At 37.5% G+C, this 13,260-nt stretch overlaps 1 protein-coding gene across 4 annotated transcripts; it reads left to right on the top strand.

The window, feature by feature from the left end:
* The first annotated feature begins 4,936 nt into the window (after positions 1–4,936).
* On the top strand, positions 4,937–12,603 carry LOC131061421 (pentatricopeptide repeat-containing protein At2g03880, mitochondrial). Of its 4 annotated transcripts, XM_057995083.2 has the most exons (4): positions 4,937–8,010; positions 8,173–8,504; positions 11,920–12,070; positions 12,188–12,603. In XM_057995083.2, the coding sequence occupies exon 1, from the start codon at positions 5,878–5,880 to the stop codon at positions 7,780–7,782; it is 1,905 nt and encodes a 634-aa protein (XP_057851066.2). In that variant the 5' UTR covers positions 4,937–5,877; the 3' UTR covers positions 7,783–8,010; positions 8,173–8,504; positions 11,920–12,070; positions 12,188–12,603. The 4 variants fall into 4 exon arrangements, with proteins under 4 accessions (XP_057851066.2, XP_057851065.2, XP_059066750.1 ...); XM_057995082.2 differs by having other exon boundaries at positions 4,937–8,504; XM_059210767.1 differs by lacking the exon at positions 11,920–12,070 and having other exon boundaries at positions 4,937–8,504.
* The last annotated feature ends 657 nt before the right edge of the window (positions 12,604–13,260 follow it).

Below are 13,260 nucleotides of genomic sequence, written 5' to 3'. Positions count from 1 at the left end.
ATTTCTGCATTTCTAACCCTTCTCACTTTCTCCTTCATGTCTTGTATTTGCTCTACACCCTGTTTGGGCCCTAAAATAGGGCAAGACAGGGGCATGGCGCCCTTGTCCACCTAGGACAGTGGCGTGGCACCCTTGTCCACCTAGGACAGTGGCGTGGCACCCTTGTTGCCACCTCCTAGGGTGGTCCTATTTGTGGGTTGCCTGATCTCCTGTGCACTTCTTGTCTTCGGGGTTTGTTATTCCTCTTTGTCGGTCTTCGATGGTTGAAAGTTAATCCTTGAGGCATGTATAAAAGGGAATTCAATATCCTCATTCATGGACAAACGGATAGTGCATAGACGGATAGTAGAGGATAAGAGATAGAGTGCATAAGGAGAAGATACAAGATTTCAAGGTCATCATCAAACATTCAAGTCTTCTTCATTCATCCATGGGAGCAACATTACCATATTCATTTGCAAGCATGTGTGTGTTAGGGTTTTGTCATGTTACATGCCATTTCATACAATATTTGTGATTACATTCAAGAAGCAAAGCAATCATCATCAACAAGTTGCAGATCTACAAGGTATACATCTTTGTATTTTACATTCAAGCATTTGCAATTACTTTCTTTCTAGGTTGATTCCTCAACCAGGGTTTGACTAAGGCAAAACCCTATCCACAACCCCCTTTCTTTTCTTTTTTGTGTAGGTTGCAAGTGCGCAACTGTAATTGCAGGTTTGAGCTTCATCTGCAGAGATGGGAGAACCCTTTTCGTTTTGCGGATTTTGTGGCAGACCATGTACATTCCTGCCATGGTCCTGACGACAGTTTCTCCAAATTTGCAGGGCAAATCTGCGTCAGTTTAATTAGCTCAGATCTGAAGTTACAACGCGATCTCGAATTGGTAGCACCTCATGTCACTCATTTCCTCTCTCTTTTCCACATAGTCAAAAAGTCAACTTTCTCATTTACAAGAGAGGGTAAATCACACATCAACCACCTACAATCCACTTAGTAGTCAGATCCTTGTCTCTCTTGGATTTGGATCTAGTGGATTCAACCCCTCTTTTGAATGTAAAGTTCCTCCCAAGTGAAAATCATCCTAGTGGCTTCCTTTCTCTCTCCTAGGTGGGGAGTCACTAGGATCCAATTTTCCACTTTACACCTATTCAAATAGGTGGTTATTCTTCACAAAGCTACAAGAGCCTCACAAGGTTACTAGGTGCTCATATGGCTTCAACACCCCAAAAGCTAACTCATGCCTCCCAACCATTGGAATACATTAGAATAGGTTCATTTAACTTGCTCAAGGTCAGTTTGGAACTCTCCCACAACTAGACCACACCAAACTCTCAAACACCTACTCACACAAGCCTATCTCCAACTAGGGCTCCAACTTGTCTATAAGCACAAATCACAATGCCAAGTAGATATGCACCAACTCAAGGGACTTGAATACAATTCTATGGAGACTCCTCTTCAAATGTTACTAGGGACTCCCTCACACCTTACCCAAGTGTCATACACTCACCAAACCCATCCATTGCATTATATTCTCAAAATCTCAGTCCACTAGTTTATTAGGACAACAACATACCCAGTTTTAGGACAATAATAAAAATGGTGAGTATTTTGACCAATCAAGGGACACAAACACTTTATTAGGGTCTGCACTAACCCCTCACACCTCTCCAAGCCTTCACCCAACCTTTGGGAGCCCAATCTTGCGCTTATATCAACCCACACATCACCAACTTGCTGCCATTTTCAGCCCAAGACACAAAAAATAGATTTTTGTGTCACTCTTAGCACGTGGCAACTTGTGCATGGTACCTTGCATCAAAAGGAAAGAAAAAATATACATTTAAAAGTTTCATCCCATCCAGTGGAATGGGTTTTTGATGATGGGATGACCAAAAATTACATTATTTTATGTCACTGGTTACCCTAGCAAGGGTTTGTGACCATTTTCACCAAAACTTTAAGAACTTGCTCAAAACAAAGTGCAAATGAATGAAACCAAAAGTAAATTATAGAGGATTCATCCCTCTAACATTTTCAATAGGTTTCCAAAGAAAATGAACACATTTCCTTAATAAAAAATGCAACAGAATAGACTGCTACGCTTGAAAACTATGAAAATGCAGGGTAAAACTCCAAAATTTATTGATTATACTTCACTACATCATCCAATCGACCCTTTGGTCGATGAAATAGAGGTATATATATATATATATATAACCTTCCCTCCAATGTTCATAACTCACCTTTGAAAGTTAACTACCATTAAACTACCTTTCATACACTTTTTGCAACAATAATGCATTGACAAGTTTCTGTCAATAATGACAACTTTGATCAAAACTAGTCATAGACCAAAACTACCAAAACTAAGATCACCATGACTGTAGACCATTACAAATAGGATCAAGGAGGTCCAATAGAACCTCCTACACGATGAAACCCTTCACTTGACACCTTGGTACCTATTTACACAATATTAACAATTTTGACAATTTCTTGTCAACATTGGGACACTCATAATTACAAATTAAACTCAAACATGACATAATGGTATGATGGACCTTATTACATAAAGAATGGTCTTTCAAGACCTTATTCCATCTAAATATGTTATGGAACTTGAAATATCTCATGGAGACCAAATAGAAACACCTGACCATCTAAATAGGGTTATACATTCTTGAAACTAGAGAAAACAAATTAAACAGGGTTCTTACATTCTCGAAACTAGAGAAAACAAACTCTTATATGAGATGTTCCTGAAACCAGACATTCACCCCTTGATATTTGCATTTGCATTATGTCTTAAACAGGTTGATGCATGCTCAAAACCAAAAGAAATATATTCTTATACGTGGTGCTATATACTTGAAACTAGACATCACTTGCATACACGCACGAGGATGAGTGGAACTAGCAAAACATATCTAGACTATTCCTACTCTCCTCCCCAACATGGATCTCCTAGAAAAACACATCTAGAGTGTGTATCCATGTCCTTTCTTATCATTCTTCTCATGGATCACCTAGGAAAACACATCTAGCATATATCCATGCTCTTTTTCTTTTTCTTGTCATGAACTCATAGCTTTACTATTTGTAGTTCATGGATGATGTGTGCTTTGCCCTTTTATGTGATCACTTGTGTTCTTGAGGTGGCAATTTTCAAGAATGATATTAGTTGTTGAGACATTTTGATATCGAGGTCTCTTTGGCTAGTTGACTTGAGGTCTTGTTTTTGGTTTTTAGCTTTTGTGTTGGTGTCTTTTGCCTTTTGTCTTTGTTTATCTTTGTTGCCTTTTGTTTGTCTTTTGTTACCTTGTTTTGTGTGACCTTGCACGCTTTTGAGTGAGTTCATATCCTAAGATTGGGGGCTTAGTTCCTCAAAATTACTAATGTCTTATACTCCATGTGATTGTGCTCCTCATTTCTCCCTTCCTTCATCTCTTTCGTCTACTTTACCTCGAGTATTTGCATAGGCTCGTACTCCCGTTAAAGTGGGGGCTAAATGCAGTGTTGTAAATTGTCACCAGGCCAATTTACTCCTCATGTTTGTGCCCCTACTTTAGTGCATCTCCCCTTCATTTCCTATCCGAGTCCATTCAGTGCCTTAACTCCAGTTTTTATGCCATGTACACCTACCAAATGACTCTCTGGAGGGGTGTCCTCCTCTCTTGGCCTAAATTTTGGTCCTTGATTAAGGAGGACTAGGGTGCTAATGGTCCTAGGACCAGAACGCCCAATGCCCCAGTCCCCCTTAATAGGGCCCACTTTTCAAGTGGAGGATGAGACCTATCTCTTCAGCCGGAAATGAAATTGGTGGCTCTATGTTACCGTTGGAGATCGACCTAATCGATAAACTGACCTAGGATCTCATATATAAAGACATTTGATCAATTCATTTCAATCTAAGTCTCTATATTCAAGCAATCAAGCATTCAAGCATTGAAGTGTTCATCATCAAGCATTTCCGGAGATCTTCAAGGCTGCATTTCCTTCATTCAACCATTGTGGAGCAAGTTACATCATTCATATGCATGCATGTGTGTGTAATTAGGGTTTTGTCATGTTCATGCCATTTCATACAACATGTGATTACATTCAAGAAGCAAAGCATCATTATCAATCATTGCAAATCTAAGGTATATCTTTCCATTGTTTATTTCAGTATTTGTAATATTTCATTCAAGGTTAATTCTTAAACCGAGGTTTGACTTAAGCAAACCCCTATTCCCAAACTATTTCTCTTCTTTAGTGTGTACATGAATAGGTACGAAGCTGCAATCTTTAGAATTGACTTTATTTATAGCGACGAATCAATCCCCCATTGGAGTGCGAAAAGTGCGGAGTACCAAAACGACCACCATCCCAGTCTTGACAAATCAGGAGCTTCTTTTGGGAATAGATCCGAATCCATTTACAATTCTCAGATCTAGGTTTGTGGCTCAATCCAATGACTGTAGCTTATTGTTTTCGCATAATTACTTCAATTCCAACATATTTACCTTAATTTCAACATCTTCAACATTTCAATTCAACTTAAGGGAAAGAAGAGGCACACTCAAGACCCTAGAAATAGATCAGAATCTAGATCTATTAGATTTAAATCTATCAAATTCCTATCTTTCCGTAATGTAATGATCCTTAAGTAAAAATTAGCAGTTTTCATCCTTCCTATAGTAGAAACTCTAATATATTTCCACCATTACAGTATATTTATATAATTAATTACATAACTGAATAGTCCTTCACTAGCCATAATTACATCATTTACAGCCCCATAAAACATCAATCAACACAAAATCTTTTATTTTGACTAAAAATAAACAATAATTTAAACTCTTTCTCTTAATTCAAATAATAATAATAATAATAATAATTACAAATTACTCTTTCTAGTGAAGACAATTTCCCCTCTAAATTCTCTTTAATAATCCAGTAACGCCCTTCAAGATCATTTGAAGACCAATACTGAACCAGAAAGATTCATACACAATCTTCAAGCGCAACTCCAGTCTGCTGCCAGTCACTCCACAATCTTCAAGGGCAGAATTCTGTCAAGAAAGCTTCAGACTGCCAGTCACTCCATCAGGCAACTGTTCAAATCATATATAACCCAAAAATTGAACAGATCTTTGAATTGATTGGGATCGCAGATTGTATGAACCTTGCTTGGTCGGTTTTTGTCGAGAGTCTGCGATGGCTCTTGTTTTAGATATGTAATAATGAAATGCAACGAGATACAAATTAGCCTCCTCTGTGATTACAGTTTACACTGTCTAATTTCCTCCTTTATTGCAATGCCCCTTATTCATAGATCAAAGAATGTGAAGAAGCGATTACAGACAACATGGTGAAAGTAGCAACTTGATACTTGCTAATTACATAGTTATAAATACAGTATCTGGAAGATCAATTATAATTCATCAAGAATTTGGGAAGTTTCCTCCTCAGTGTTCTATCTTAGTTCCCAATGCTAAAAGAAACAACTCAGATTAGTTTGTCAAGAGTACCACTGTTACTGGTTTTCTTATGTACTGTTGATTGGTTATTAGCATGCTTCTTTAGTTGTGATTATTCTACCTTCCTCGATCGCCCTTGTGCTCTTCCTTTTTTCCTTGGTGGTTACTTTGCTTGGCTCTGGCTTTCCCTTTGTTGCCTGGCGAGATACTGTTTCTTCTTTGTTGCTGTTGCTATTTCTGCTCTCTCATGTAAGACATTGAGCAATTCACTCCAATGCTTACAGAACGGATAGAAGCCTTTGAACTTCGGGTTTAGCCGGCTCAAAATCAAACTATATACAACTAACATGTATCCTAATCAAAATAATTATTGATTGGGTACTGGTAATTGAAAATTTAAATACGAATGGCTTGGGATATAAAGACGGTGTGTAAACAGGGACGAATCAAAGAAGCTCTCCGCATCATGCAGCGTAACAGTCCACCGATAGAAACTGCCACATATTCATGTATTTTTCAGTCCTGTGCTGATAAAAAATTCCTAACAGAGGCTAAATTATTACATGGCCATATGATTCAGAGGGGATATAAGGCAGGCTTTATTTTGAACAACAAAATCATTACCATGTATGTAAAGTGCGGAAGCCTGGCAGATGCACGCAAAGTTTTTGATGATATGCCTGAGCGAGATGTGATCACGTGGACTTGTATGATATCAGGCTATGGCAAACAAGGTTGCGCTAGCGAGGCTTTGGAACTGTTTCATCGAATGCAGGAAGCAGGCAATAAAGCAGATGCATTCACCTTCTCTACTGTTCTTCGTTTATGCGCTAAACTGGGGAATTTAGAAGAGGGCAAGGATGTTCATGAAAAGATAATAAGAAATGGGTTAGAGTCTGATGTGTTTGTGAGTACTGCCCTTGTAGATATGTATGCTAAGTGCGGTAGTTTAGAGAATGCACGGCAAGTGTTCTGTAAAATGCCACACCGAGATTTAGTCTCATGGAATGCAATGCTGACAGGATGTGTGCAGAATGGCGAGGTTGGAGCGGCGCGGAAGGTGTTTGAAGAAATGCCGGATCGAGACACGGTGTCGTGGAACACCATGATTATGGGATATGCACAGAATGGATACGGTGATGAGGCTTTAAAGGTCTTTCAACAAATGCAAGTGTTTGTGAAACCGAATGCAGCAACGGTCACGGTTGTTCTGTTAGCTTGTGGCGGACTAGCAGCTCTGGAACAGGGCAAAGAAGTCCATGCCGTGATCAGTCGAAGTGGGTTTGAATATGATTTTTTTGTGGGAAATGCTCTTATTGGAATGTATTCTAAATGTGGAAGTGTAGAGGAGGCCTATCGCGTGTTTAATGAAATGCCGAAGCAAGATTTGGTTTCATGGACTACAATGATTTTGGGGTATGCTACGAATGGATATGGCAGAGAGGCTCTCAGGCTCTTTGCACGAATGGAACAGTCAGGAATGAGTCCAGATCATGTCACCTTTGTGGGTGTTCTGTCTGCTTGTTGCCATGCAGGTCTAGTAGATGAAGGTTTCAAGTATTTTGAGAACATGAGCCAATTTTATAACATCAAGCCTGGATTGGCGCATTATGGTTGCATGGTTGACCTTCTGGGCCGTGCTGGACGCCTGGGTGAGGCGCGTGATTTTATCAGTAAGATGCCTATGGAACCTGACGCTGCTGTCTGGAGTTCATTGCTCAGTGCCTGTAGAGTTCATAACGATATAGAACTTGCAGAATCTACATCAGAACATCTTCTTAAGTTAGAGCCCAAAAATGCCTCAGTTTATGTGCTCCTATCAAACCTCTATGCTTCAGCTCGTAGGTGGGATGGAATTGAAAAGGTGAGAAAGATAATGGAAAGCAGGAGTGTTGTAAAGAAGCCTGGATGTAGTTGGATTGTTGTAAACAAACAGGTCAATGCATTCGTTGGAGGAGACAGATCACACCCACAAATGCACGTAATCTATGCAGAATTGGAGAGATTGTCTGGGGAGATGAAGGCCATGGGGTACGTACCTGACACAACATTTGCACTAAATGATGTTGAGAAAGAGCAAAAAGAACATATTCTTTGTCTGCACAGTGAGAAATTAGCAATTGCATTTGGGCTTATCAACACATGCTCAGCCACACCTATCAGGGTTATCAAGAACCTTAGGGTCTGTGGCGATTGCCACTCTGCCATCAAATTCATCTCCAAGATTGTTGCAAGGGAGATTATCGTCAGGGATGCCAGTCGATACCATCATTTCAAAGATGGTTTATGTTCTTGTGGAGATTATTGGTGATACTAATTGAAATAAGGTACCACATGGGCTTGTATGATAACAGCCATGGATTATGTTTTTGTGGAGATTATTGGTGATACTACTTGAAATAAGATACCACATGGACTTGTATGATAACAGCCATGGATTATGTTTTTGTGGAGGTTTTGGTGATGCTAAGTGAAACAAGGTGCACCTGGGGTTATATGATAACAGTCTTACGCATATTGGAATCTTGTTACTAAGCAAGTTAGGTACTTTTTGACTTTTATGTTAACCATGACATATGATTTGCTATTATAGGATGCTCTTTAGGCATATATGGGGAAATATTTGTGAACAAGTTTCTCAAGTTCTATACTAGAGCTTGCCTGCCATAGGTTCTCACATATTCAAAGCGTCAAATTTCAGGGATCAAGGAAGATGAACTCAAGCTCTATTCAATGCTTCTTAATGGTAATGGTGGAGTGAAAACATAAAGGAAACAACATCCTCTTGAAAATCTGAATGTTTTTAAAGGGTAGATGAAAATTGTACCTCATAATTGATCATGATTTTGTAGTGGATGGGTTTCGGAGTGTGAACAAGTTTAGCTCAATATGTAATGTGATGGTTAGTGGTGCTCTCCAAGTCATTTGAACCCATCACTTTGTGCACAAGGATGATTGTTTTCTCCATTTGATGGGAGGGGGAAGAAAAAAGGGAAGAGTTCAAGTCAACAAGGATGATCATGAAATGTAGAGGTGAGTTAAACAATCAAACCTTATATATACTTTCTGGTTAATAGTATTGTTTTGGATAATGGAAGTTTAATTAATATTTTCTAAAACTATAATCTCATATGATAAGTAGGAGGTATTTTCCACAGAAAGTCAAACTATGATATTGCTATCAAGGTTCAACTGTGTAGTTTTTGAGTCAAACTCATTGACCCATGTTTCATGAGTAATGGTTCACAAGAACCCATCTCTCATGAGAATGAATGGTCCACTTAGCACTCATTGCATCTAGGTGATGCTCACAGGGGTGAAACATTGGGACTTCCCAGGAGGTCACGCATCCTAGTACTACTCCAACTCAAGCACGTTTAACCACAGAGTTCCCTCCAAGGTTAAACCCACTTAGCTAGCAACCCCATTTGCAAAACCTTCAGCAAGTGTTGTGCCTTATGAACCATTCATTATAGAGCCCTTTTAGCTGATCATTTGATAAGTAGGAGGTATTTTCCACAGAAAGTCAAACTATGATATTGCTATCAGGGTTCAACTGTGTAGTTTTTGAGTCAAACTCATTGACCCATGTTTCATGAGTACTGGTTCACAAGAACCCATCTCTCATGAGAATGAATAGTCCACTTAGCACTCATCACATCTAGGTGATGCTCATAGGGGTAAAACATTGGGACTTCCCGGGAGGTCACCCATCCCAATACTACTCCAACTCAAGTGCGTTTAACCATGGAGTTCCCTCCAAGGTTAAACCCACTTAGCTCATATATACTAAAATATATTAATTGATTGTAATTATATCAAAATTCTAACTCTTATCTCCCTTCTACAGTAAGATGTTTGTCAATGCAGTGAAACTTATGTATATGGATTGTTCAGTGAAAATATGCCAATGAGTATTATTCATTAATCATGTCAGTATTGACTTTAAATTTAATACTGATTGAACTGTTATAAAAATTAAAAGTAGTAGCATTCGCTTACCTAGTAATCCATCGTAGGAACAATGTGGCATTGTGAGATGGGCTTTTGCATCTTCAATGCAACAGAAAGCTAACGACCGACACCATTAAAATTTGATAAGAGATATAACAACATTGTCTAAGCAAAGCAGAATCAGGGAATTCATTTCTAGAAAGCAGTATTGAATTTAAATTTTATACTGATTGAATTGTTATTCTAAAAATTAAAAGGAATATCATTGGCGAACCTAGGTAAGAACAACGTGGCACTGTTAGACGGGCTTTCACATCTTCAATGCAACAGAAAGCTAACAACCAACACCATTAGAATTTGACTATGGGGAATTGGGGATATAACAACATTGTGTAAGCAAAGCAGAATCAGAGAATGATGCACACATACCATTAGTTTTCACATGAGAAACCTAATAATACAGAAAATAAAATTAGTAAAAAGAAAAAAAAGAAAAAAGAAAACTTATCCTTATTTACCTTTACCCTATTGATAACGGAGGAATATTTAGCTATTGCACTGTGAATGGATTCTATTTTCAGAAACTTACTGTATGTGACTGATTTTATTTCTGTAAAACAAATTCACTTCATATCTGACTCACCAACCAACAAGCTATAGTGAACTAGTAATTATTTCCGAGGGTACAGAAGATGAAAATTAATTCCACTCCTTTAGGAACAGAAGAGGTAACAGTGTTAGACATCATCAAATACCCACATTAATTCCCCCTTGCTTAGAAACCTTTTAAACCTCAAGATTCAGATCCATAGGGCAAATCTTTTCCTCCATATTTAAGCAACCAATCTTATGCAATCCAAGAGTTATGTGATTCCAGAACATCCTTCAACTCAAGCACATTTCATTAACTCCCGGGTTGCGAAGTGTTCACCTTAATATCTCCATGTCATTCAATCTGTCGCTTGCTCCTTCTCATTTTCTTCTTTATGATTGATTGCCATTCTGTTATGCTAAACTGCTAATCATCCTAGAACCCAGATGATAAAGCATAGAGATTGATCACATAAGAATAGGACTGGTGTCCAAATCCTATGGTAAACATATTCTATATACCTTATATGAGTTGAAATTATTAGGCTTCAATACGTCATAGGTACCATGAAGATTTCCTTCCATATGCAAATTAATGTAACTGGCCTCCTTTAAATGTGTTTTCCATCCTTGATGAAGTTTTTCTTTACCCTTATATTCCTCATTCATAGTCTTTAATTTTTGCTTAACTTGCTGCTGTATTCCATGAATGTGTTATGCAAGTTCATTGACATCGATTCCGACTTAACCTCCTTCAGGCTAGTTAGGCAGGTCTATTACTCTGTCAGGGATATGTAAATTCAATTTTCAAAACAATTTGAAAACACTACTTACAACTAAATAGTCTTTTTGAGACTAAAAGTAGGTAAATTTCATCTGTGCCAAAACCATCTCCCAGCATCTTGGAAACTTATAAACAAACTCCTTTGCAGTATGAATAAATCGCTAGAGACTACTTATGATTATTATTTCTCATGTTATCATCAATTGCTTCCAGAATTTTAATTTTTTACCATAAAAGTCATATTTGTTCCACTTCTGATTGTCCTTTTGGTTCTCAAGCAATTCTATGGCACAGAGCTTTAATCTAACTTAGTTCTGTGATTGTTTCTTTACAGATGCTAGAAGAGAACGAAGGGAATCGGTATCAAAAAATAAATGTGTTCTTGTTAGGATTTTTTGACATATTGTAAAAATGTACAAAAGATAGATTTAAAAAAAATAGTTATTCAGTCAGGTTTAATTTGAGTAGACCATTATATCATATTTTGCTTGATGAATTTAAAGTTTTATCCAACTAACTAGGTTGCTTGGTATTTACAGTTCCATAGGTAATTGCTAATTGGTGTCCCTTATCATTTGAAAAAGCTCTCTGCTATACTTGGGTTTTATAACCAAAAAATAAAAAAATATAGATCCTCATTTTTATTAGAGTTAGGGAAAAAATGTATTATTGTATTTTTCTTAAAAATGGTCTCTAATGTTTATAGAAGGCAAACCCAGGGTTAAACAAAGATGTTGTCATCGCCTGCAGGACCAAAGGCTCATATTTAGCTGTGCTAGGGTTTATAGGACCTCCCATATTACCCTTTTGTAAAATAGGTGTAACTTTTACTGTTCCTTTAAGTATTATAAGATGCATTTGTCAAAAAAATAAGTGGCCTGTATTCTAGTTTTAAAGTTTTAAACATATTTTTACAAGTATTACTTGTGGTGGACTGGTTGTTAAACAGTTTTGAATATTTCTACATGATATTGTTGGACGCTTTTACATCAAACCACCTGTAGCGCTGCTGTTTTTGTTTAAATTAAAAGCCTACTGAAATAAGTTCTCATCTCATGTATATATATATATATATGCGTGTTGTGGTCCAATTTGATGGCTTATGATGCATTTTTTTAGGTCCTCCAAAAGTATTCAATCAAAATCAGACCAAGTTTCTAGAAAAAAAAGGAAAGATGGCCATCATGGATTATAGAGGTGTTACAGATTGGATGTGGATAAGTGGAAGACATATGATATCTTTTTATTTAGCAGCAAGTTAAACTTGCAGGTGAGCTATAATATTTGTTAGGGTGGGCTTGTGCTACTGTAGGAGGGAATTCTTATCATATATATATATATACACGTGTTGTGGTCCATTTGATGGCTTATGATGCATTTTTTTCAGGGCCTCCAAAAGTATTCAATCAAGATCAGACCGATCTTCTAGAAAAAAAAGAAAAGATGGCAATAGAGATTGGATGTGGATAAGTGGAAGACATTTGATATCCTTTTATTTAGCAGAAGTCCAAAATAAACTTGCAGGTGAGTTATAATATTTGTTAGGGTGAGCTTGTGCTACTGTAGGAGGGAATTCTTAGTGAGGTCAGCAAATCAGAACAAGACAAGTTGACCACAGAGAATGAAAACAAGTGTCTGTGGAATGTAGATCTCAAAGAAATAAAATGAGAGTTGCATAACAGGAACACATTTTTTAAACTTTGTTGGTATGGAGATCAATTATCTTTATGGAAGAATTCATGTAAGGTGATGATGCCTTGATTTGAATTTACTACTGGAAGTTCTAGCATTTCACCCTCTGCAACCTTGCGCTTATTCATTTAAAAGTTTTAAGCATCCCTCTATTGCAAGCAATCGCTTTTTTGAGTCATTGTTATATTGTGGGTGAATGTTTGATACTCTTTTCCTAGTCCCATTGATTATTATGATCATGCATGGACTTCAACATAATTTCTCTCATTATTTCCTCCAGAATTTGCAGGGTTCATTCTTTTCATTCTTTGCTTGCTTTACCCAAAAGCACAGATTGTGCTTACTATTTATGTGAAACACGAAATCTTCACACTTGGGACCACTTAAGGGTACATTATGGGAAACAATCATAAGTTATAACATATCCTCTTTAATATGGAGACACATTGTTAACATTCCAACACAACCGCTTCAACTTTCTGATTAAAGGTAAAGGAGAAGTTGTGGGTTCCAGCATTATAGGAAGCAGGACTTGGCACATGGGATCCATTGTGTGGACAATTAAACTTTTCACCACAATTACATGCTATTTCAATTTTGTACTTCGTCAAGTTCTAACTTAATGGAAAGCTCACTAATAAATAGACCTTGCCAATTTGTTTGCACCCTACAAGAAAGGTTCGAAAAGAAATATGCTTTGAACACTATTTGTATGCTAATTGTATCTCGAAAGCATAGAGATGAATTGAGCATAGTGTAAAATGGAGA

This window comes from Cryptomeria japonica, chromosome 8, assembly GCF_030272615.1.
Source record: "Cryptomeria japonica chromosome 8, Sugi_1.0, whole genome shotgun sequence".
Lineage (NCBI taxonomy): Eukaryota > Viridiplantae > Streptophyta > Pinopsida > Cupressales > Cupressaceae > Cryptomeria > Cryptomeria japonica.
This window is presented reverse-complemented; position numbering and strand designations above follow the sequence as displayed.